The 25,825-nt window shown below is 51.5% G+C and overlaps 1 protein-coding gene across 8 annotated transcripts in view; it reads left to right on the top strand.

The window, feature by feature from the left end:
* Positions 1-25,825, top strand: part of ARHGAP26 (Rho GTPase activating protein 26) — a 150,209-nt gene that overhangs the window by 70,890 nt on the left and 53,494 nt on the right. For all 8 annotated transcript variants that reach the window (XM_087753848.1, XM_087753845.1, XM_087753847.1 and 5 more), the window contains exons 13-17: positions 1,510-1,575; positions 2,156-2,230; positions 11,259-11,346; positions 12,474-12,532; positions 13,490-13,595. In XM_087753848.1, coding sequence (XP_087609974.1) covers positions 1,510-1,575; positions 2,156-2,230; positions 11,259-11,346; positions 12,474-12,532; positions 13,490-13,595 — 394 coding nt within the window. The remainder of the gene's footprint in view (positions 1-1,509; positions 1,576-2,155; positions 2,231-11,258; positions 11,347-12,473; positions 12,533-13,489; positions 13,596-25,825) is intronic.

Below are 25,825 nucleotides of genomic sequence, written 5' to 3'. Positions count from 1 at the left end.
CTGCCATATGAAAGGTTTCCCAAACCTTTATACAGGGAGGAAGTAGTGTTCCTTAACAAAGAGCTGTCTGCAGGCAGTGTTTCCCACGCAGTGGTGGAAAGCTGACTAAAAGGGATGAATTATTCCAGCAGGTATTTGGATCCGCGTATTAGTAGTTCCTTGAAATTAAATGTGAAAACCTGCAACGGCATGAGTTAATTGAGTTTTACATTCCATTAACTTGAATGTTTTAGATCTTACTCTCGTGCAGAGTCAGCTGCCTTCAGGACATCCTAATTTGCACCAAATAAATATTTCATTTGTGCTAATAAAAGAAGGGGCTGTTCTTGAACTGTGCATAAAGTGAGGGTAAATGGGATGTAATGTATAGTGTTCATGAGACAATATTGTTTAGCTGGGCTTTTGCATTGCCGGGGGGGCAGGAGTGTCTGCCTCAAGTGTGGTGTAGGCAGGGTGCAAGCATGGGTGGGGGCCGGGGCTGGCGCTGGCTGGCTCCCCCGGGACGGGTCCCCTCCCGCTGGGCACAGGAGACACTTTGGACAGAGATTTCACCTGAAGTGCGTTCCCATCTCCCAGTCCCTGTTGCACTTCCACTGCCACATGCCGTCAGCTCTCTCCTCTTCGTGTTATGTTTTTGCCTCCATGCTTTTACCTTTTTTTTGATTTCTTTGCTCCATTTTCCTTCACAGAAAGCTATTGCTGCTCACAGTTATCTCCTGCTTCTCTCTTCCACTCATTTCTTTCCCAGTTCTCCTTTTACCATCACTTTTTAATGCTCTAAACTGTCATATGGCTTGTCCTTGAAAAAAACCTGCATCTGCACAAAGCCACCTCAAAAGCCCCAAGAAGAAATCCAAGGCACTGAAAGCCCCTGCCCTGCTGCCCCAGGCAAAGCCTGGGAGGTCAGTTCTGTACCCCACATATGCAGGCAGTCCCAAGTATGGGGTGATGGAGATGGCCTGGAGATGAAGACATCTCTCCAGCACATAGATGGCTTGGTTAGCTGGGTGGAGAGCTGACAGGATTTATAGGAATTACCCGGGACTCATCAAGCAAGCTGCCTCACGTGCCGCTTTCAAGGATTTGTTGTGTCATATAAGATTCCCTTTTTTTCCAAACAACCTGTTGTCAAAGACAAAGGTCTCTTTGGGTTATCTCACCTTCATCCTAAATTAATGTTTTGACCAGCTGCAGGCGTAAATCTCTGACATAGCCCAGGGCTCTGCTGCTTGGCAGGTGTGGGAGGTACCAGTTCAGAGGGATGCGGAGGCTGAAATGACGGATTAGTGTTCTGCGCTTGCCTGGGTTACACCTGGTACAAGCTACTGTACTCGTGCTTTTCCTCCATGAGCACCTAATTTATCTCCTTCTCCTTCCTCCCCCCCTTGTTTGAGCAGTGGTACAGTATTGCTGTGAATGTCAGCGGCGGCTGCGGGCTGAGCGTTGTGCTCAGCATGAAGCCATCCCTCTGCTAGGTGTTTATCACTTCTCTTTTCTCTTCCCTTTCAGCTGCCCAGTTGGATAATATCGGCTTCAGCATTATCAAGAAATGCATACATGCTGTCGAAACAAGAGGTAGAGCAGTTCACCAGATGGTCTTGTTCTGGGGGACGGCCTTGCAGCTGTTTGTAGCATAGCAATTGCTTACCTGCTCTTTTCATGAACAAAAATGATTAATTAACCCTCAGAGACCCGCATTAGATAAACCCTGTAATATGCCCAGGCTCATGCCTTTGCTGAGACATACGTTTGCTCTGTGGCCAGGGTTAGCGGGGGTTCAGCAAACATCAGGGGCAGAAATTATTAGGAAATAATGCACTGGACGTGCTAAATGGGGGAAGGGACCGAAGCTGGGGACTTCACTGGAGCACCCCTTCGTGCGGTACCACTGCAAAGCATTTCCTCTCGTGTGGGACAACAAATAGATCTGCATTTCAATCCTTCCCCTAATTCCGTTGCAAAGACTATTTATATACAGATGGGCTATCTTGTTAGCGACCGGATGACATCAAACCCAAATTTTACCCTCTTCTATAATTTTGTAGGTAGTTGGTGAGAGAGTTTAATTATTTTTGCTATTAGAGAAGCCAAAGAAATGAAAGAAATGTTAGTAACTCTTTTGACATTTTCCTAATAAGCTCTTTATTTTTCCTAGGGATCAATGAGCAAGGGCTCTACCGAATCGTTGGAGTAAACTCTAGAGTTCAAAAGCTGTTGAGTATATTAATGGGTAAGTATTTCGTATTTTGTTAAAGGCAAGTAGATTGTGCTGCTTTGAAGTCTTGACAGCCGAGAATGGAGGCTCTTGTCGGGGTACCTAATCGTGGTGAATGTGCTCTTAGGACCACATGCTGTTAGAGGCCAGGAGGTCCCGGGGCACCACTGGCAGGTTGCTAAGGTAGGACTCATGTAGGACATTGCTTTAAAAGGTCTTCTGGTGCAGTCACTGGTGTCGTGCTCACATGCGCTATGGATTTTGGCAGCCTTCCCAAATGCAAACTAAAATCTTCAAAGAAATAGCTGAAAGCTTTGGTTTTTAATCTCATACCTGCCACGTTGTTCCCAGAATACTTTTTAATTATTTTCTCTTGCGTGTTGCATGCTGCCTGTGGCTCTTCTTACTTTCCCCTTGGACCTTCTTGTGCCTGTTTTAACACGGTCTTGCCCAGACCTTTCAAGCATGCGTTTCCCTCATGCCTGAGGCATCGGGTCCTGCGGTTCTGGGTGCTCGGGAGGAGAGAAGGTGTCGGGTCACACCATGGCAGAGCTTGGTGTTGACATTGTGGGGCTCCTTTGAGCACTGGCCCTGGTGTGTAGCCACCCTGCAGCTGCCCAGCAGCCCTCAGAAACCTCTCCCTACCTCTGAAACGATACGATGGCAAGAGAGAGGCTGTGGTGTTTGCTACAAGTGCCTTTGTGCTCCGCACTGGCATACCCATGGGTCTGATCTGAGCACCAAAATGTGCGGGAGCAAACAGGTCTTGTTATTACCAGCGAGCTGGTAGTTGTTCCTGGTGCAGGTCTGGGACCACTATGGCTGACTTTTCCTGGAGTGGTTCCTTGTCAGTGGTGTTGGGTTTCCATCACCCCATAGCCGTGCAAAGCCCTGTGTTCATGCTTGTTGGTCTGCGTTGGAGAATCTGTAGCCTGACTCCCAGCTCAGTTTCTGTGTCAGCTGTAGCCCAGGGGTTATACTTGACCCAAAAAGAAATGCGAGCTGTTCCCTTCTTTGGTCTTTTCGCTACCATTCCAGGCCTTGGCCCCTCCAGCAGAACCACCCCTGCTCTCTGTGCCCTTATCAAACAGACCATTTCATCCCCTGAACTAGCAGGCGGCATTTCCATCCCCCAGCTGCAGCCCTGCGGGAGTCTGTCTGTCCAGACATGCATGAGACATGCATTTGAAGAACTGTTTTGAGAAAACACACTTGGGGTGGAGCAGCGGCAGCTGTCCTCTGCCAGTCCCATCTAATGGTTCTCAGACTTGGCAAAACCATGTATGAAATAGGTGTAGTAATGAGGAAACAAATGCTTAATAATTTATTAGTGCCCTTATGAATGTGTTTGCTACTCCTTGGGGGAAATGAGTGACATTTGTGGTCTTCTTCCTCTTTCCATTCGCTTATTGTCATTCCTTTGCAATGTGACTGCCTTTTCCTTGCCTTCACAAAATGCCAGTGCTCCTTTCTCTGTGTATTTCTCCGTGCAAAAAGTTGTAATCCGTTATGTTTCACTTTCAACATCTTTCCTTCTCCTCTCCCAATTCCTCCTTCTTCTCCCACTGTTAAGAGGTTCACTGAGCAAAGCCCATGGTGGCTGTTACAGTTGTCAGCGTTAACCTATGCAAAACTGATAATCCAGGAATAATTAGGAAACAGAAGGGTAAGGCTCTAAATCAGAGGCTGACGCAAGGGGACCTCTCTGCACCAGTTTTGCTCTGGCATTTGGAAAGTTCGCTGCAGTCACAAGAGCTGGTGACTGACTCTTTTATTAGTAGAAGTTTGGCATAGGTTCTGGGGCATGTGAATATGTCCTGCTAGCCACCCAAGTACAGCAGATAAGCCAGAGCTGTCTCATGGCGCACACATTTGGCACTATTGCGTTAGAGCATCGGTTAAAGAGCATTGCTGCCCACCGATAAAAATAGGCTGGGGATTGGGTGCCCCATGGCGCAGTAGCTCTGACATGCCAGGTCCTCTGCTTATGCTTTTCGTGCCGGTGTGCATCATCTCGCGAGCTAGCAGAGCAATGGGTCCTGTTTTCTTCTCACAAGGGCGATTTCAGGCTGTGTCAGTTCTGGGTCGAGGCGGCGGGGCTGTGACAGATGGCAAAACTTGCTTGGTTTAAGAGCTCTCTGGAGCTGGGAGGGATTCAAATTTTTGGATGCCATCCAGCATCCATTATCTCCTCAGTGACTGAAGCCACTCAGCTGTCGACCTCGTGTCTCATAATGCGGTGATATATTGTCGGTGGTTTTACTTTGTCCTGGCACGTCTTCATTAGTTGTTGGTGCTGGAAGCCTCATCAGAGGTGAGTGTGTGCCGGGGGTTCCTGCTCGGCCGGCCCGGTGGGTGCTGGAAGCGTCACCCCCCTTGGGGATCTCCCATGCCATCGATTACCAGGATGCTTTGCAAACCTGTGACTCCATATCTTTCTCTGAATCGCAGGTGATTAAACCATCTTCGACAGTCCCAGCGTTCAGGCGGTCTGTAAACTCGGTGTCAAATGGAAACGTGTCCGTGGTCAAATCCCCTCCTGTTCTGGGCTGCCCCTCGAGGCTCTGGCCTCCTGCTGGTAGCGGCACCACTCCACTCAAACACTCGTGTTCGGATCCAACCCTCGTGAACTGCTGAGCCAGACTGTGCTTACAACTTCAGGTTTCTCTTATATTTAGAAATGAATGTGGGCAGCGTTACTGATTCACATACAGTTTAAAATGGCAAAAAGATCAGGTTTCCCTGAGCGGTGGCTGGTGTCAGTGACGCTGCCGGGAAGGCCTTTGGCAGGAGGTGTCTCTGCAGGAGGTCGGCACCGCGCTCGCCGACCGCAGAGCAGAGCCTTCCCGTGGGCAGCAGCCGGGTCAGGGACAGCGCAGGTCTCGGGCTTAGACAGAACAGCTTGTCTTTGTCTAAACCGGGGTGAAGCAGGGAGGTGTGCCTCCCCCCAGGGCTCGGGGCAGGCAGGTCATCCATGGCAGAGCTAGCCTTTGCCTAGCCTTCACCATCACCATGCGCCATCAAAATGAGGACAAAACCCAACAAACTTGTAGCAGTTGGAGCTCCCATGAAATGGTTTATGGTGGAAGTGTGCGTGCACAGGACAGCGGTGGTACCAGCAGATCCACCGCTGAAACCCGGCACTAAGATGAGTGGAACATTACAGCGTCTGATCTGTTCTTCTTGCTCCTCCCCAACGTGAGCCATAAGGGCTGGTGAGTGGGGCTTCCTATGGCCCCTCACTGCTGGGATCAAATGTGCTTTATGGCTGTTTTGGAAATCTCTCGAGCCACCCAAGCGTGGGTGAGAATTATGGCTGGGTGATGAGTTTGTGCCCCAGGTGGTTCCCCTTGGCGTGGAGAAATTGGTGAGGAATTGAAACCAACTGTCTTACAGCAGCAGCTTTCTCCAGCCCCAGGAAGCAGATGGAGAAGTTCCTTAGAAAGGGCTTCGGGCAGCGGCCGTGCAGGATGGGCTGGGCGGCAGCCGGGGCTGGCGGGGGCAGCTGCCTTGGGGAGCGTCCCTGGCATTGCACGCGAGAGTCTTGCTGTGGTTCCGTCATGGCTGTGGGTTGGGGGCTGTCTGGTCAGCCTGGGCTTCCCTCCTGCCCACTGCGCCGCCGTGCCACAGCCAGCCCCGTTCCCTGCCCCGTGGCACCCGTCCCGTCACCCGGGGTCTGCAGGGATGAATGCATGGAGATGAGCAGGGCCCCCGTCCCCTCCGCTGCTGCTGCTGTTTGCCTCCAAGAAGAAAACAAACCAGCAAAACTAATTTTTTGGGTGTGGGAATGGATTCCTCCCACCCCTGAATTTCTGTGTAGATCCTGCCATAAAAAAGCACATTCTGTTTTCTTCTTGATTTAGATCTGGAGCGCTGCAGCTCCCTTTTCTTTCCTCAAATATCCCCTGTATGAGGCTGTAAGTCATAACCCCCTTTGGTCTCGCAGCCCAGGGAGAGCCGGGAAATGCTGTCCTGTGTGGCGTTGGTGACCACGCAGAACGAATGAACAGGACCGGGGGCGATGCTGCAGCCGCCGGCAGTGTCATGGGGTGAGCAAAGTGCTTTCTTCAGTCTCTGCTGGAAGAAAAGGCTTGGGGAAGTTAATTTTCCACTCCTTTTCTCCTTATCCTTTCACTTCAGCCGTTTCCATATCTGCTAAGAGACATCAGATTAGTAATTTGCAGCAATAAGCAACTTCAGGGTTAATACTGAATTTGGCCTGTGGGTGCTTTTACAGGCCCTGTTTCACATTTATACCGGTTCATGTGGAAATGTGTCCTTGTGGGGAGACAGAAATTTGCCGTGGTGCTGGCTGCAGCCATCCCTAGCTGGGGAGACAGATGCTGCATCTGTAAGCTACAAAGCTAACTTTTTGCAGACTCATAAATTTGAAGGTCAAGGGGAACTGATTATCGGCGCCGAGCCTTTTCATGAGACCGACTGTAGAATTTCACCTAGTGTTTCATGAATCATGCCTATGAACTCCTGGATGAGCTTTTCAAAAGACATCCAGTCTTGAGTTGTTTGTTCAACTTCAGTGAAGGCCTTGCTATTAAAAAGGGCTTTTTTTAAAAAAGGTGGGGGTTTTGTTTGGTTTTTTGGTTTTTTTGTTGTTTTTTTTTACTATGCCAGGCTTCTCTTTAGTCTGTTAAAATTGCCCCCTTAAAAAGGTAGTGCAATAGGAAGTTGCTTTGGCATTGATGAGGAAGGATGGTGTTCATTTGTGTGATTGCTGTGAGAGACACGTGATCTTTGTGTGAATATACATTTCTTAAATGTTTACTTTTTCAAGTGCTCATCTTGATGGTTTTTTTTAATTAAAATAAACCCTTTGCCCTAAGGGAAAGCCTAACTCTTATTCAGTACATTCTTTTAATTGGTTTTAAAATTACACTATGCTTACCTATCGCTTTAAAATTCAAAAGCTCATTATACGTGTCTGTGAAAAGACAAATACCCACTGAGCTGAATCCATGGGACCAGATGGCGTCGGCAGCTGTATCTGGCGTCAGGCTTGGCCTTGGTTGTAGTGAGTGCCTCTCTGCGCGTGCTCCGGCTCTCCAGGGACGCTTGGCACTTCCATATCACTGGAAGGACCAACAGCCGTGTCTCCCGAGGTCCCTGCGGAGGTATCCCAGGGATTTCGGTGGGAGGAGGATCCCTGCTGTGTTTCCAGGTCCTGCTCACCCGGAGCTTGGTGCAGTCAAAGCCTTCAGATCTGGAGTGGCTGAAAGATGCCAGGACCGAGTTAGCAAAGAGCGTTCATGAAGCAGCATCCAAGCAGAAGAGAAACAACGTACTTACGCCTGCAGATGGGGCATGTTCGTGCCCTGCTCCTCCCTCCTCCCCAGCTGCGACCGGCACAGTGCTCCTTGCTTCTGGCATGGAGCAGTTGCCGTCTTTAGTCTTGGTCCTCAGCGCTGTGCGTGAAGTATCCACGGCTGGGCCACTTAATGCCGATCTGATGGTGGCTTTTGAGTTGACTGCCTGTAATTGTCAGCAAAGATTAAAAAAAAAGATGCCATCCGCCTTGGTGCCTGCTAGGGGCGGGTGTGCAGATGGCAGTGGTCACTGAGGAGGCTCCCTGGGGCGGCCAGCTGAGCTCTGGCCCCCGTGATGGTGGGGTCCCAGCGTGGGTGGAGGTGCCGAAGCAGGGAGTGGTAGCTGCTTCCTGAGGGCTCTTTTATTGTCAGAGCATTAAGGTGTTTTCACAGAAATCAGTAAAAATAGCACCTTATTGATCTCACTATGGAACTTTGTGCAAACAAGTCTGGCTTCCTGACCTGGGGTGGTGGTTTGCAGAAAGCAGGGAGAAGCAGAAAGCTGCAGATTCCTGTGAGCACGGTTTGCAGGCGGCTGATTCAGATCCGCCTTGGGAAGGAGCAGGCTAGTCCACAGCCTCCTATTTACATCGTCCAGAACAGCTGTGCATTTTTTTATTTCTTTATAGGAATTTTTAAAAGGAAAGATAGGAGGGGAAAAAATGCAGAAAGGAAGGGAAGGCCCCAGAGGAGATGGAGAAAAGTATGCTGCAGTATTTGACAATAAAAATAGAGCTTCGGAGGCTCCCTGGCCCCAGACACTCGCACTGCGCAGAGCTGGAAACCGGAGGGCGGGAGAGCAGCTCCGCGGTTCCCATGGGACCTGTGAGCCGATGCCGTGAACCCCGGGGTAGAGATGGGGTGTGGGGTAAGGGCGGGCGGTGCCGGGGTGCCGAACCCCCTCAGCACAAGCACCAAGAGCATGGCGGGGCGTGCGGCTGGCGCATGTGCAGTTATGAGTCGTGGGACTGGATTTCCTCTGGGCGCGTTGGCATTGTGGCTGTGCGGATGCCCGGTTCCCACGGAGCAGTGCTGGGGGCTGGAAGCGCAGTGCAATGCAGAGGTGCTGAGCTGGTCCTGGGCCCCTCACACCGAACTGTGGGCAGGCGAGCTGATCTCCAGGGAGGCTGCTGATGCTGACTGCCGGGAAGGGCTGGCTGAGCCTGTGTGTGGCACTACACTGTTGGTACCTCACTGCCCTCAGACCCACTGTGTGCCCTAGGGTGCCGGTTTGGCCGATGCTGGGATGGACATGCTCCAGGGCTGCCCCAGGAGCTATGCTGCTCCCCTCTGCCTGGCTCTGGGAGAGTGTCCTGTGGTTTCAGGATGCTCCCGCTTGTCTCCTCCAGGGTCTTGTTGCAAAGTTTGCATCAGGCCATTGCAAAGTTTGCATCAGGCCATTACAAAGTGTGACCCAAGATCATTGTTTGCACCTTTCCTGCAAATCAGTAACTCTCCGAGTGCTGGCCCAGAACTGCCTTGTGCTGCAAAAAGCAGGCGACAGCTGGGAAGCGCAAACCTGCACTTCTCTGCAGAGCCTGGTGCAGCCCATCCTGCAGCTCTCCCGCCCAGGCTGCTGCGAGGGCCGGCCTCTGCCCCGGCCCCGCGGGGCTCAGCTGGGAGCTGGGTTGACAGGAGCCACGGTCAGAGGGCTTCCCGGGTGTGTGGGGCTGGAGATGATCTTTTCCTTCTGCTGGTGAGGGTACGCGGTTCAGAAAACGGCTCCAAGGCTGCAGGGTGCGAGTGATCCCAGCAGCACTGTCAGATGGTAGCTGGGGGTTCAGCCACACGGGAGAGCTCAGCGGGGGATGGATGGAGCAAGCGTCTGCTCAGCGTCAGCGGGAAGAGGGTCTTGGTGCTGGGGGCTGTCCCCAGGGAGCTGCCCGGACCTGGTGAGCATAGCCAGCATCAGCATCATGTAATACCATGTAATGTACCTCTCTCGGGTATCCTTGGTCGTCACTTGTCAAATCTGAAGCTATCAGGAGAAACTAGTTATCGCCAAGAGAGTGTTTTGAAGATCCATTCATGTTTTCATTTAAGGCAGCCGTGGAGGGTCAGGAGCGTAAATCATGCAGGGGCAGGGGAGTGGCTCAGACCTTGCCTCTACTCGATGGTGGGTACAAGGACCGGAGAAGTGTCCTTGGAAGACGGCAGTGCAGAGGTATGCGCACGTCAGCTGTAGCTTGGAGACCTTCCTCATGAATGCTATGACAGCCGTGCTCATGGCTGTGCTGCAGCCAGCTCTCCACAGTGTTATGTGCGGTGCTTGGTGACAGGGTGGGCACGAGCCATCGTGAGGGGCTGCGGTGGGTGGATGTGGATGGCAGCTCGATCTCTGCCCTCACTTGCCAACACTGCACGCTGAGAGCCTGGCACCATCTCGTTTGTTGCGAGGTCCGGGCTGGGTTCTCCCCGTGACGGGAGGTTTGCCATCGTATCCAATGCTCCTCCAGGCTTCGCTGCTCACAGCGGCTCAGGGGCTGCTGCGGAGCCCTGCGCCTGCCGCAGGGCTGGAGGAGAGTGAATCAGGTGTTTAAAAAATAAAGATGGCAAGAAACAGCCTGCTGGGGGGGGGGGGGGGGCGGGGGGTGGAGGAACAGAATAGGATGACATCAAGAGGCCAGAAGTGACAAAACAAACTGCAGCACGGTTCTGCTGTGCCAGTGACCCACCCAGCTGGAGCCGCCTCTGTGCTCCGTGCCCTGCACCGCTTCGAAACACCCTGGGTGCTCCTCCTCTCCCTTGCCGCTAGCGCAGCCCAAACCAAGCAGCGTCGCCGCTCCCCCCTCCATGTACCTTGGCAGCAGCGAGAGGTTCCCGGGCCGTGGTGGTCCCTGGGGGGCCTGTGGGTGTTCCCGCTCTGCGAGACGACAGGAGCTTCCCAGTCCAATGCCACCTCGCAGCCAGCATCAGGCTGGCGAGGGCAGCACTTGGTGGCACGTTCCTGGAGTGGTGACCTGAGCGAGGGTCCCCGGGGCGGGCAGCAGATAACTTGCAAACGCCGGCTGTGCCAGAGCCCGGCTGCAGAGCACCGCGTGCAGCAGCCCCGCTTCCTCCCTCCCGTCCAAATGAAACGCAGCCATGGAGCTGAGGGAATGCAGATCTGCCTTCCCACACCCTCTGCGGCAGGTCAGGCCGGCTCCAGGGACTCTTCCCCACCTTGGGTGGGAGAACAAGCCACCTCCTGTCCCCCCGCACACCCGGGGCAGGGCTCCTGCCTCTGCCACCCCGTCTGTCCTGCCGCCTGCCTGACACCCACCGACCGCCACAGGGGCCGCACCACCGTTGCTGCTGTTGCTCACATTTGTTTAGGCTGTGGCAATGCCTTGCAGCCTACTTGGGGCTGGGATTTTCTGAGTCTTGGGGGGGTCTCTGTTTGTCTGGGTCTGTGTCGTGTTTGTGCCCTGCTCTGTCACCACAGTCTCCTGCACCCTGTGTAATGTCACACTTTGAGTCAAACTGCTGATCTCATTGCTCATGATTGATGTTTTTCTTTTCTTTTTCTTGTCCCATGCAAATGAGTGTGGCCCATATCGTGTAACGCGCTCTGCTTCCCTGCAGAAGTGTCTGTTGGGGATCGGCTTGTGGTCACTGGTCTGGGGAACAGCAAATAAAATGGGACATGACGGTTTTCCCACACAGCTGAGCTGGTGAGCTGGTATGAGCTGGTTATTATCTTCACTTTGTTTCACTTTTTTCTTTTTTTTCTTTTTCCTTAGATCCCAAAACAGCCACTGAAACAGAAACAGAGATCTGTGCAGAGTGGGAGATAAAGACCATTACTAGTGCACTGAAAACCTACCTGAGGTAAGGGAGAAAAGCCTCATCTGTCATGGGGCTTCAGGACGGATTCAGTGATGGTCTGGGGCATTACTGCCTGTTATTGCAGATCCTTAACAATAGCACTTTAATAGAAACAAAGAAGAAACTGCTCTTAGAGAATTTACTCTGGCTTTTCCTTGACCCACCAGCATGTTTGAGTAGGATCTGGGGAACACGATCAGCAATCTGACAGATGCATGTATCATACAAACATGATTTGAAAAGCTCATTCTTGCATCCCCTCCCTTGATTTAAGCTTTTCCCAAAGCTTTTCACAATGAGCTTCCACCTAATGAGCGTGTGGCAGAAGGGGAGCACAGTGCTCCTCTAAGGGCTGTGGCTGTAGTGCTTTTTCAGAACCGGGTGCTAAGCTTTATTGTAGTAATAATTTCTGTGTGCAAGTTGATGCCGTTACCATCGTGGGCTATCTTCCCAAAGGGTTAGTTTGTTGGCAGCACTCAGCATCTCATTATCCACAACATGCTTCTACCTGTCGCGACTGCAGCTTCTTGCTTGCTGTTGCTGTTCTGTGCGATGGGTGTTATTTGAGAGAGGGAGAGTGCAAGAGAGAGGCTAAATCCAATTAGGGTGATGAGTATAATTAGCTTGGTGGATCTCAGCCTAGAAAATCACAAAACGCTGCATAATTTTGCATGATTGGCAACCTTTGCTCCAGAGTTTGAACTGTTTGCAAAGCAATGAAGAACGTCAGCAGCTCCAAGGTGTCCCATTCAAGGGATGTGGAAGTGGGAGGGGAGAATGGGGAATTTAATGGGAACGGTGACTGTTAAAGTTTTATGACTGGGCTTGTTTCTCTTTTTAATTTATTGTTAAACTTACTGGGAAATCATGGGCTCACTAATGTACCAAAACTTTGTGTTACTGAAGGAATGCTAAAATTAAAAATGAATTTAGTGTGACACAGAAGAGGGAGGAAGAATAAATCGAAGGTACTTCAATAGATCTTATTCCTTCTGATGGGGGGAATTAATTAGAGTTGCTGTTGCTTAATTCTGCAATTTCAAAAATGGAGCTGAACTTATGGTAAGGGCAAAGCTCTATTTCTGTGTTACTCAGATGTGTTTTGTGCGTGTTACTTTTTTATCTTCCAGAATGCTTCCAGGGCCGCTCATGATGTACCAGTTTCAAAGGAGCTTCATCAAAGCAGCGAGTGAGTTTGTTGATGTCTATGGCACTGATCTGAAAAAGGAGCATAATTTGCAAGTGACTGAGTGTAACCTCTGCCCTGCTGCTTCCCCACCGACCTCCTTGTTCTTAAGTCCCGGAAAGTAGAATAAGAATGGAGAGACAAGGGGCATGTTGTTGTTTGGGACTTACCGGATGAAAAGGAAACACAGATGGTGCAGGGGGAGCGGAGAGCTGGCTGGGGGCAGTAGCTGTTGCTGCAGCTCTGTCTTATTTTGACCATCATCTGCCAAAATGAGGGAGGCCGTTGTTCAAACACCACCTACGGTGTTTTGATGAGATCAGTTGCGGTTCAGATGTCTGTGCCGCTTTCCTTTGGCTGCCATGAGAGAAGGTGCTTTGTATGAGAGCAGGTAGATCTCTGTTGGCAGCTGTGCAGCCTGTGCGGACACGGGTGGGACCAGGGGGTCAGGAGGGCTCACGTGGTCCGTGGCCACATCGGTGGTGGCCTCCTTGAACGGCTCCTGCTTAGGCTGTTGGGGCATGTCTGCCAGCACCTGTGGACCCAACCAGCCTGTTGAAGACCAGATGCTACAACCTCACCGAGTGCTGTGCCGAGCACATCCCGGCGGTGCTTGGGAACACATTGAACAGGAACGTGCTGATGTTCCCATCGCTGGAATCGGAGAAACGCTCTGGTTACAGTCAGCCCCTTCCCTGATTACAACTGGCTTTTCACATGGCTGGCATCTGCTCTCAGCTCACTGTTTCAGCCCATTAGTTTCTTCCTTTTGGAAGCAACTGGTTGGAGATGGTAGAAAGGGAAAGTGCTGTGGAGAGTATATCTGCAGCGTGCCTGGGTGTAGGGTGTGGGAGCGGTGGGTCCCTGGGATGTCTGTTGGTGTTAATGTTTGGGCCTGCGTGCCTTTTCCCATAACAACCCCCTGATGCAGGGATAACTCATTTTTTGTTTCCAATGCAGAACTGGAGAATCAGGAGTCGAGGGTGTCAGAGATCCACAGCCTCGTTCATCGGCTCCCAGAGAAAAACAGGCAGATGCTGCACTTGCTCATGAACCACTTGGCAAAGTATGTTTATGACTGACATGTTTTTCTCTCCTTTTTCCACTTCCTCTGAAAGTTAATAGTGGTAGAAAAGTTTCCTTGTGTGTGTGTGTGCGGTGTTGAGTCATATCTGGTTGGCGAGTAACTGGAAACCTGTGTGTGAGTGAGATGAGGACTGACAGACGGAGCGGTTCAGGAGGGAGGGAGGAGGGCTTTCCCGCTGACCCACGTCCCTGCCGTCCCCTGCCTGGGCGGCCGTGCCCCGGCCCCGCGGCGGTAGGAGGAACCCCTATGCTACTGGGAATAGAGCGTTACTTTTAATGGTGTGGTAACAGGGTTTGGCTATCCAGAAGGCAGAGCAGAGGTTAAGCTTCTCACTGGGTTTCAGATCAAGCCTAATATTAAAGGACTAAAAGCTATTTCTTTGCTACAATGGAAGACTACTCTGGGGCATATTTTCTGCCTTTATGCAACCTGATTAATCGATGCTTCTAGGTCACCTTGAAACTTTCTGAGGGCAAAGGAATTGAATAATTTTTTTGCTTTCAGTGATAGAGCGGACCTGTAATTTCCCATCTTCTTCCTGCTCCTGCAGGTTACCATGGGAACCTTTGATTAGTTTAAAAAGTGAAAGCATCATCAGGTGTTTGTGCCAGCCTCAAGGCTGCAGGGTTGTACCTGCCCTCGCTGTTTGTACTGGCGCTGCATGAGCAGGAGGGATTAGGCAGGACTTGGAAACCTGGGGAATGAGTTAATCGGCGTAACCGCTTGGAAGAAGGTCTGGGAGAACCTGAAGTTATCTGTTTAGGAGAAAAGATAACAAATGATACTTGAAATAGGCTTAAAAGTGACTCCAGATGCTTTCTTATGACACGGGTTTATATCTGTTCCATGGACTCCCCGGCAAGGCTGTTAAAAACCAAAGAGCTGGTTTAGATCTCGGTTTCAAAACCTTCTGCATTTACAAGCTCAAGCCAAGGGCCAGGCGGTTCCAGGTACTCCCATCGGCCAAATATGTGCAAGGAATCTCATAACCGCTTAAGTGCTTTTCATTTAAAAGAAAACCTGGTGGTGTTTGAGTGAGAGATGTGGAGAGGGGAGGCAGGTAACACAATGGGTTTCATGCTGCTTTGGTAGGGAAGGAACTAAAACAAAACACAAACAAACAATGAGCGTAGTGGTGTGTGCTATATTAGGAAGAGAAACAGCTCATAGTGGTTTTTTAATGGGAAAAAAATTATCTCAGAGAAAGGCAGGAAGCCGAGGAGTGAGCGCCTGCGCTGCTGAGCTCCCTGCCCTGTCCTGGCCCCGGAGCTGGTGCTGTTCCGGGGGGAATGCCGGGCAGTGGGGGCCAGAGGCACGGCCAGCCCCGGGCACAGGCCCTCCAGCATCCCTCCTGCATCTGTCTGCAGCCCCTGCATGGCAGCTCTCCTGCCACGTGCTGCAGGGCCACCTGGCAAGGAGGACCTTGCTCCAGGAGCACCAGGAGGGCAGCCTGGCCCGGGACTCATTGCTGCTGCTCTTGTAAATGAACTGGTTGAGGCAGCGGTACCATAAAGCTGGATTAAAGATGTGGTGGTGGAGATAAAGCTTCACATCTGCAGAAGATGTTTGGAGGGAGGGAGAGCGTGGCAGAAGGGACGGGGGCCTGGCTGTCCCGGGTGACCTGCGTGGGGAAGGGGGATGCTCTGGGGTGGTGTCGGGACCAGTGGGGTTTGGGTGCTGCCCCATCTCTGACGAGGGGAGCCTAGAGCCAGGCATCCACAGCTAACGTGGGCAGAACCGAAGGGCCCCTTTCTGGCCCTGCCAAGCTGGGCTGCGCTTCTCAGAGGGGATTGCCTCATCTGTTTCTGTTTTTTTTTTTATTTTATTTTAAGTAATGTATGAATAATCAAGACTTGCATTTTTATCAGATGAGCTAAAAAAATATTTCTCACAGTATTACTGTGGAGATCTCTTACACTAAAAGCAGAACTCAATCTGTATCAGTCAAACAGAAAGAGTGTCTGTCCGATGTTGTCTTACATCTCCTGTTTTTTTGGTTTGTGTGTTCGCTGTTACTTAATGAAAAGGGACATGGGGCTCCTTGTGTGGCCTGGGGCTGCCGTTAATAACAATAATAAAACCGTCCTAATACAGCTGATACATTGAAAAATGGCAATTATTAACACAAATTAAATATGCCCTTCTGCGTAGCAGAGAAATGCCGTGGGTTTCCCGTGGCGGCTGGGTGCCCCGCTGCGATTTGGGGTGCGGCGAGAGGGGCTCGCACCCCAGCGGGCGCCGTGCAGGCCGGGGGACGCCGGCTCCCGGGGAAAGCGCTGCTGCTCCCAGGGCGCATCCCCCTGCGCGGGAGGGGGAAGGAGAGCTGGAGGCGAGGGGAGGACAGATCCCAGGGACAGGCACAGGCAGGGTGGCGGGAGGGGAGTGTATAAATAGAAAATGAAGTTGATTTCTGCCTCTTGCTGTAGCTCTAAGCCTATTTGCGCTGCCTCCTGTCTCATGTTCAGGTGTCCAGGCAATTATCCACAGTGAAATACAGAGCGTGAGCAATCCCTCTTTGTGCTCCTTTGTCAGGAACGTAATGCTGCAAATTTCCTCCTCTGCTCTACAGACCCCAGTTCCAGTGAAACTTGCTATTATGATGTTATTCTTTGACCCATGAGTAGGTGAAACCTTAATTTTCCTTCCTGGGACATGTTCACGCTGTCAGGATTCCTGTGATAAACCCAGAGGTGATTTACTGTTCCTGAAAGAGAGGAGATCTCTCTGTTCTGATGTTTTTCCAAGGGGACCTCTGCAGAAAAGCCTGAACACCCACAGTCCGGACTGTCCCAGTAAGCCCTGTGCCTCCCGCCGCTGGCCCTGCCAACCGGCTGGTCTGAGGATGCAGCAACTGAAGTTAGGGAGACTCTGGTCATCTTAAAAATCACCTGGTTTCTCTTGTCTCAGGCCAGAATAGCCCGTGTCTTTCAAAGAATTGAAAGGCAAACCAGCACGTATCTTCTGTTTCTTGTAGCTGTTTTAGTTACCGGAGTCTCTGTTGCTTAGTCAGTCTGCTGCTTCTTGCAGCTTTAATGTTTGCAGGGGATGGCTGGTGAGAGTGCTCCTCATCCCCTGCTTTAAAAATATGGAATACACTTCTTAAAAAGCTACGTGAAGAACTGATGCCAGCAGACGTGGCGAGCTCGCTGTGCAAGCGTGCGTGGTACCCGACCGCACGTGGCAGAGACACGGCCCCTTGCCACCGCGCGCTCCCTGCTCTCTCCAGTGCCTTTTCCAGCATCATTTTTTAGCAGTTTGTGCCCAGCCTTCCCTGTGCCTGTCGGGGCAGCGGGCTCGAGCTCCGCATGGCACGGGACTCTTCACGCTGTCTTCAGAGTTTTCTCTATTCTGGGTATTTTTTCCCCACTGTTTCTAGCTGGGAAAGGAGGGAAACAATACTTCTGCTGCTGCAGAGCACCTTGGGTGCAGCAGGCTGTCCCAGAGCACGTCACCTAGCAACACGCTCCTGCTTGCACGCTTCTGAGTTGTTTTGCTGCAGATAGCTCCTTTTGGCCCTTCACCTATCTCCAAGAATGGCTACGCTGTAGTTTCAAATGCTTTTTTATCAATAGAATGTGCCAGCTCTGATAAAACCAATTTTTTTCTTTCTGCCAAATAAGTTAAAGCAGTTCAAAGCGAAGCAGAGGCATGCGCGGTGCTGCCGAGCTTGCGGGTGGCTGCGCCGATGGTGATGCCGGGAGTGGAGCTGGTTGCAGAAAATTGCCATTTTTGTTAGCAGAGCTGTGATATCATCCCTGTCTTTTTCTTCTTTTGTCATGTACTTTCTCACTAAGAAGTAAATGCTTTGGAGGTGCAGAGCAGGAGGATTTTGCTCTGATTATGTTACAAGCATTTAGGAATTTTTTTTTTTTTTTGCATGGACATAATTTGACATCTGAGCCTTGCTTTGTTCTTGTGGCAGCGAGATCCAGGTTCTCCAGTACAGATGGTGCCGTGCTTGTGCACCCTTCAGCGGGGCTCGGGAGCCCCTCCCGCAGCTCTGCATCGCTCCGTGCATAACTGCCGCTGCTCCGCGCATCCCCCCGGCCCGGGGAGCAGGGCCGCCCCTGCCTGCGCGTCCGCTCCTCTGCTGGCAGAAGGTCAAAACAATTAAGGAGGCTGCAGAAGCAATGTGTGTACGTGTATTTAGCAGAATTATCTTTAATCATTCACAGCTGCGGCCTGGCCAGCAGTGACTAGTTCCCTTTGTTTTTGCTGCGGTGGTGTTTTCTAGTTTACGTGTTTTAACCAACATGATAGTGATTGCTATCTCTAGCACAAATTGTTTTCCACTTATCAGTACGGATGGTTTCCATGGGCTCTGCAGGGTGGCTGCTATCGGCCATGGCCCAGAGATCCAGCAAAACCCACCCTCCGTTACAGCCCCTTGGCAGGACAGGGCAGGGCCTGGCTGCGGAGCGAAGCGCGTTTTGGAGGGCTCTGCTGAATGAGGGATTGTTGGCAAAGGAGAAGAAGAAAAAAATCCTCCAGGTCTTCTGCCTAAAAATACAACCCGGCACTTGTGTTTTCCTTCGCGTGGAGCAGTCTCGTCCTTGGCAGCCCTGCACCATGCTCCCTGGTCTGTGCTGCCCACACAGAGCCCCACGGGAGCCAGGGTCCCCGGCAGCGGCGCGGTGCTCGCTGGGGTGTGCTCTGTGCCTGGCGGCTTCAGGAAACCCACTGAGGCACCTGTGCAGGAGGCGGGGCAGCCGCTTCCCCAGAAATGTGCTTTTCCTTGGGTTCTTTTCCCCGTTTCCCCCCGAAGGTGCAGCCGGCGAGGAGGCTGACGCCTCTTGGCACAGCAGGTCTGATTTCATCCCCGTGGCAGCTGTTTATGCTGCTGTCTGGTAACTTATTCATTTGCTTGATTTATGTATTACTTCCAGTAAGTCATTCTTGTCCAGGACGTTCTGGAAATTTCCACTAGCCGCTAAGGCCTCTGAGATGCACTTCTCATATGCTCCGTGCCTGATTTGGCTGCCAAAAGAAAATAGCGAGCGAACTCTCTGACCTCGCATGGCCAGGCCAGGCAGCGATCTTCCCGCACTGTCACCCACTTGCCGTGCTTCAGAAATGCCATTTTTTTGCCTGGCGCCTGTTTCTGATCCCTTGGGATCATGGCACCGCTGGGTTCCGGGTGAAGCCCCAGGAGTTTGAGTGACCCAAAGGATCTGGGTGCTCCCGTGGGTAGCAAAAGGCACGTCACACGAGAGGTGACTCCCCGTAGGCACGCTCTGCCTTGCAGGAGCTGGGCTTGTCTGTCCTGGGTCAGGCTCGTGCCGTGCTTTTTTTCCCCCCCTCTTTCCTTTTTTTCCTTTTTCTCCTCCTGTTTTGTTTCACCGCTTTGTGTCTTGGCTTGGAGCATCGAGTCCTGGTACCTGGGGAGCTGGGCTGGGTGCTGCCGGGGGCTGCAGCCTGGTGCGCACTGTGCCTCTGTCCTGTGGCAGAGCTGGTGCTGATGCCACTGGTGCTGCTGGGCATCCCCAGAGCTGCTTTTCCAAGCCATCCTCAGTCCCATCTAACCCAGTACGCTGTCTTGTGAATGGCTGGTATGGGCAGTTGAAGGGAGAGGCAGAGAGGAGATGCCTTGGGGTGCGAGCCCAGCCCAACTGCAGCTCCCCGGAGCTTCATCCCCACCGCAGCGGTCAGTGACCGATGGTGCCTCCAGGCCCATCGCCTGCTGGTGTGCGTGGAGGTGTATATCCGTGTTGGTCCTGCCGTGTGCCTGCGTTGCCTGTATGTACCCTAGGCAGGCAGGGCAAAAGGTGTGAACCAGCAGACAGGGTAAGGAAGAAGGAAAGTTTAGGCTGATCCTGCTAAAACAAAACAAAACAAACAAAACAAGAACATCCTTGGTTTTGAAAATACAGTTCTAAGCAACTATTTTAAATCATCCTCTTCCCGATTGGAGCCAAGCCCACTCAGATCAATAAAAATCCCTTTTGTTTTAATGCTTTGACATGATTAGCAAGTATAGCCAGTTGTCTGTTTATTTTTCTGTTCCTGCGTGGGAAAAGCCAACCAAGCCAGCAGCAATGGGGCGGGCTCCCTGCAGACGGCAGGAGAAGGGGGTTTGGAAGGAGCAGCCTGGGAGGGCGGGTGAAGGGGAAGGTAACGGCTTCGGCAGTGCGCTGTGCCGGGGACCCCTCCTTGCTCCCGGCTCCGAGAGGGCAGCGCGACGTTCTCCGAGTCTCCCTCCTCAATCAGACTGGGCTCTGTGCAAATGCTGGGGTATTTTTAACATTGGAGACAGGCAGTGGATGAGAGATTGCTCTGCAGATTAGTTTGAAATCGTAGCGTGCCCATCTTGCCTGGCTAATTTAATTACAGCATTTAACTGGAACCACCTGTAGCTCTGTGGAAAGACAAAGGCTGCGGAGGTCCGCAGGCCCCTGGCAGAGCCTCCAGCGGGGGCTGCGCTGCCTCTCGGGCTCCCCCGCGCTCACACGCCTTCCCAGCGTTAATGAAATCGGCATGTGTTCGCCGGCATGCCTCCCTTGTTTTCTTAGCTTTTGCATTAGGCTCCTGAAGATAATTTTACCTTTAACATAGTTTGTTAGGGGGTTAGTTTTTCCAACCAAGGAGCTTTGCAGAGAGGAAGGAGCCTGTCCTGTGCCTTCTCCTGCCTCCCAGCACAAATCCTGTGCATGTTCAGATCCCGCAAAGGCAGAGACAGCACTTGAGCATGGTCAGCGGGCGCTCAGACCTCCCCAGCTGTCGCAGGAGAACTCTTAGATAGTCTTGATCTGTTTGCAAATGACCTGTGTCCATTTTTCTTCTGCTACCACAAAATAATCCACTGGATTATTGATAATGTGCCAGTAGATCCGCTCCTTCCTCCTACTTGAGTTTGGAGTACGTTACACCGGATACACAGCAGCAGCACAGCCAGCACGGTCCTGAGCTGCGTTTGCAATTAGCAGCTGGGATAACGATGATGCTGTGGATGCATTCCCTTGTTTTCCTGCTGTTTTCTCTGCTCAAGCCTTGCAGTGAGGGGGATCCTTTCCCACCCCTGAAGCCCTTCTGCGGAAGGCAGCCCGTGCTCGAGGAGCAGCTCTGGTGTGATGCAGCGGGTCCTTATGAACCATTCGCGCTTTGGAGCTGGAGGTGTCAAAGCCTCGTGGGGCAGCAGCAACACCTTCGGTGTGCTTTATTCGAGGAACTGGTGATGCTCTCTGCAGGACAGAGACCACTGCAGGCTCAGCAGGTACTGGCGGGGGCATGGTGTTGATGGGTGTGCAGCTCCCGGGGGACGTGGCCTTGGGAACGCCGGGTGCACCATGCAAAGCGCAAGGCTGGGTGCCTGCCCTCCCCCTCACCAGCTCTGGCTCCCTCTTACTCTTCTGGTTTTGTTTTTAATATGAAATTCTGCAGAATTAAAAAAAAAAAAAAACACAAAAAAACCTGTAGGTGTTCGCTGTGTTTTTTGGGCTTGGCTTCCTGTAATGTGTAAATTAGCAAAAGGTTTTGTTCTACTTCTGCAAATGAACTTTTAACCTCCTTAGCCTGGATTGTCAATAGATTAGCTGTTTGCATTTTCTGGTAGCGTTTTCTTCCATGCTTCTTCAAAAGGTCCTTCTGTTTTCTGAAGGCTCCCTAGTTTTCAGCTGGAGAGGAATGCACTTCGGAGACTGCAGCATCTCTCTTATCAGATTCTTCACAACTCTTGTATCTTCATCATGCATGAGAGTCATCTCTCTAGATATGATAGCAGGTGTCTTAAATTAGGTTAAAGCTTACATCACCAGCGCTGGCAAGGTCAGTCATTTAGCAGCATGTAATGTGGAGCGCGCTGGGTTTGCTGTGGAGCTTCTGGGTTGAACATCTCTGCCGAGCTCCCTCCGGACAGCCGGGATCTCCGGGAGAAGCACCAGGCATTTTGTATTACCCAAGTGTGAATTCTTGTGGGCTCGCGTTTGAACTTTGTGTTGTTGGATGGAGGTTGTTGATAGCATGTAATTATCTGGATTCTTTTTAATTGCTTATCACAGCGAAACTGAAACTATGTACAGAAAGAGATTCAATCTAGAGTGAGCAAAAGATTTCCAATAAATAGCTGGTATCTCTCCCTGGTGGAGTCTCCTCCATCCCTGCAGACAGAGTGGGACTTAGACATTTTAATGAGAGCTTCTCTAGATTGCTCTTTATGCTGAACAGACCCAGTACTAAACCAAATTCAATTATATATATTTTAGTCAAATCTTTTTTCAACAGAAGAAAGGAGAATAAAAGTCACCAGCGCCAAGATGTCTTTGAGCTGCGGTTTTCCCCGGCATGCTGGGAGTGATCCCCGGCCCAAGCTGGACCTGTCTGCTCTGTGCGCCTGCACGTGACTAAACCACACGTCCAGTCGAGGTCTACACTTTTTGTAACTATGTCCAAACTTAGAAACAGATATTTTAAAAAAAATCTTCTGCTGTTGTGTGTGAAAGGCGCACCTGGGGCAGAGGGTCTGAAAGCCGCCGTTTGGGGCTGGGAGGGCCAGGAGGCTCCGGGAGCCACTGGCGGAGAAAAACCAACTGCAATCACAGCTTCCATGTAGCAAAACCCTGGTGATGCTGGCACCCACATGGGGAAAGGAGCTGGTTTGCCCTGGATGTTCTCTGGCTTGGTAGGTGATGCCAGGCAGACCAGGACTGAGCTGAGGGAGCTGGTCCTACTTTCCACGGGCTTTACGTATGTGTGTACGTACAAATGTTTGTGGGGCACGGGAGTCTGGAAGTGCATTTCTCGGCTCCTGCTCCCTTGTTCTAACTCACCCTGCAGAGGGAGGTGGCAGGAGGGTCTGTACATCGACTGCACGGGTGCCCCACTGCAAGGCTGGGGATTAGCAGGGTGTTATTTTATTAAATTAAATAATTACTCTACTCCTCTAATGTAGTTCCATGGAAGTTTATGGCAATTTGACAGTTATCTACTGCCATGAAAAGTAGGAAGGGCATCATGGGGTGAGCGGGTTTGCCCACGTGTGTGTGACGGTGCACAAAATCTGGGGGGGGATTATTTTTCCAATTGTTGGGCAAAACCTTGTTCCACTGGCAAAGCATTTTACCTGCTGTTGTTAATCATAACTTTAATTTATTCTACAAAGCTGGTTATTTCTGTATTCCCTTTCTTTCCATTTAAGCAAATTTTTTAGGAATTCAGTGTTTGGAGGGAAGGGCACATTAATCTTGCATTTGTGAAGCAAATGTGCTCCCAAATACCTCTAAGGTGTAAAAAAAAAGTCAGAAAACCTGCTTTGTTACTCTTTCCTGTGGCCGATGCACTTGCACGAATATAGAGGTGTACATGAGGGTAACTTCTGCTCATTACCCTGTGGCCTGGCTCTTGGCTGTGAACTATTTCCCATGCCTTCCTGGAGGGACAGCCCCCGTTGGGCTGGAGAGCAGTGGGAGCTGCACTTGCTAAAACCGGTGCTGGTTCTTGCTGGGAGGCTTTCTGGAAGCCTGTTTACCTTGGCTGTTTTCCATCTGTCGGGTAGGCTTTGGCATGTTGATTTCCATCGCGGCAGATCTTTCAAAGGATTTCTTGTTAACATATACTTGCTCTTTCAGGCTTTTATTGCCCTGCTGGCTATGTAGGTTTTCTTACTGCAGTGTGAAAGCATCGGCAACTTCTGTTTTCAGTGGAAAACCCACCTGCGCAGCGGGGGCTTTGCTGGGGGCACCGGGGCTGGCAGCACTTGTGCATGGGATGGCTGCTGCAGGGCTGCAGGCATGGCCCAGAGCCGGCCAAAGCCCCGCTGCAGCACGAACCACCGCGGTGGCTGTCACTATTGAGTATGCTAGCTATTATTGCAAAGAGGAAAGACATAATTAAGTGTAGCAGACTGAAGTTATAACTGAATGCTGTGCTTGCACACATACAGCCAAAATTAAAGGAAGAAGTGCAAGGCTGGTGGTTCAGGGTGTGGGAATTGCATTCACCTCTGACTGGCTGTATTTCTGCAGGTGGAAACTGTGGTGACATTTGAACATCAACCGTGGCCATGCCCGTGGCATTCACGGGGGTGTCAGTGGAAACCCGCGGCACTGCTGATGCCGTGCTGGGGTGTGGGAATGTGCCAGCCCTGTGCCGCTCACCCCAGCTGCAGCCTTGAGCTGAGGGCGACCTGGTTCGGGATCCCCCTGTCAGCATGTCCCCCTGAGATCTCCCATCAAGCTCAGCTTGCCCAAAGCCAGAGAGGATGGCTTTGGAAACCAAGGTCACTTGGTCTAGAAAGCCTGAATCAGAGGAGTGTTGCAGCGCCATATGTGTGTTTTCCTTGCAAGTCACAGCACGCATGGTATTCACGCTGATTAACCTTACCGATACTGAACTTCACATTTGGCCTCTGCATTTGTTCAGTGTGATATGAGCGCTTTTTTTTTTTTTTTTCCCTGGGAGTGAACCCAAGCATCCAGCTGTGGCCAGATTCGCCTGGGAGAAAAAGAGTCTTGTTGGAGCAAGTCAAACCGCCAGAAACAGTGCAGGCGCATGTTTCGTCCCAGCTGAGTAGGGAAACCCGAGAGCAATGCGGCTGCTTGCTGAAAACCCCTTTAATTCTCGACATTGCATCTGAAGGTTTTGTCAACTGTGTTCAGAATGTTTCTCCTTGTCTTTGCTGGGAGGTTTTGTATTTCCCTGGTGATCTGTCCTCCTTTTGGATCTGCTGGCCTCCATCTGCATTCCTCAGTACTTGGCTCTCCCCGCTCCTCACTCGAGCGGCGGTGCTGTAGAAGTTGCGATGCTGTGCGTCTCTGCAGCCTGCAAAAGCTTGGGCTGCATATGGTGTTGTTTTGCCCATGCTCCCGTCCCTGTTCCTGCATGCTGAGAACATGCAGTAACTGTGGTGGTAGCTGAGCGAGCCCAGCGAGCTCGTCCTCCCACGGCTCCAGGCTCCTCTGGCCCTTGCAGAGCTCCCCGCATCCAAGAGCAGCCCAGAAGAGCACAGGCATAACCAGAGATACAATAAACCTGACAGGATAAATTACGGTTATGCAATTTGGAAGTGTATCGTTTCTGTGTGTGTGTGCCCCGGCTTGGGAGATGAAGCGGAGCTCTCATGCCCTCCAGTTCTCCACTCCCTGCTGCTGTTCATGGCGGCACAGCTGTCTGCCAGAGGCCGCTGCAAATCGATCTCCCCGTCACCTCCTCCTATGCACATGTGCCTTTTAGGAATGATTATCCAAATGCACGGCTGATGATTGAGCTACCTGGGACACCAGTGGTTAGTGCTGCAGGTGTAATTTCTTTTTAATGTGCCACAGCCTTTTTGGTTCTCTTTCTGTGAGCGATGGGTGGCATTTGTGTTTACAAGGGCACTTGATGAAGAATTTCTATTTCTAGTCTCCTCTCTTTCTGATGTTGCAGGAGAGGAGCTTTGATTTTTAAAAAAATCTCCTTTTAGTAACTTGAAATATTTTCATGATTATTGTTATTAGTCTTATTTTAAAACTTGAGCTGTTTCTTTCCTGACCCAAGCTTGCTTTTGACAAAACTTGGTGTTGGACTTCTCTGGTTTTGGGTACCAGGGATGGCACGGATGCTAACGCCATTCAGTCTTCCTTCCTAGCAGAAGGAGGTGGCCGCGCACAGATGGGTTTCATGAGCTCTGCCTTGCAATGCAGCGTTTTACAGTGCACCTGCAATAAAATGCCTGCTGCGCTCCCAGCCGTCAGATGGTGTTCCCGAGGCATGCGGGTTGCCAGGGCCAGGTAACCCACGGTGGGTTTGAGCGAGGAGCGAGCAATCCCCGGGGCTGCAGGGCCAATCTCTCCCAGGGCACAGCTCCACCAGTCCCTCGGAGAGGGGCGAAGCCGAGCAGCGGGAGCCGCTGGTGTGGCAGCCAGCCTGGCCCTCGCCCAGCTCTCCACCTACGTGCTCATCAGCTGCAGCCCAATTAAACTCAATAATGTGCAGGGATGACTTGAATGCACCCAGGAACATTTCCCAAAACTCATTAGATTTTATCCAATAAATACCACCAATTGTGTGCGCTAGCAGCCGCCTGCTCTCTGTCCGGCAGCGTGCGTGATCCAAATTAAATGGATAGAAATGGGGAGGGGGGCAGGGACACAGACTGCAGGGTTTCGCTTGAATGAAGCCCAGCAGCTTTGCTGAGCCTCTGCCCTAAGCGGGGGGCTGTGCTCCCCCAGGCTTGGTTTTCTTTGCGAGGCCTCGGTGGGAACACGGCTGCTGCTTCGGTTGGGTCTTGGCCTTGC

The sequence above is a fragment of the Nipponia nippon genome, unplaced genomic scaffold (genome assembly GCF_047370975.1).
Source record: "Nipponia nippon isolate SJK-2023a ecotype South Korea unplaced genomic scaffold, ASM4737097v1 scaffold_17, whole genome shotgun sequence".
In the NCBI taxonomy this organism is placed as follows: domain Eukaryota; kingdom Metazoa; phylum Chordata; class Aves; order Pelecaniformes; family Threskiornithidae; genus Nipponia; species Nipponia nippon.
The sequence above is the reverse complement of the archived record's forward strand: the minus strand, read 5'-3'. Positions and strand labels throughout refer to the sequence as shown.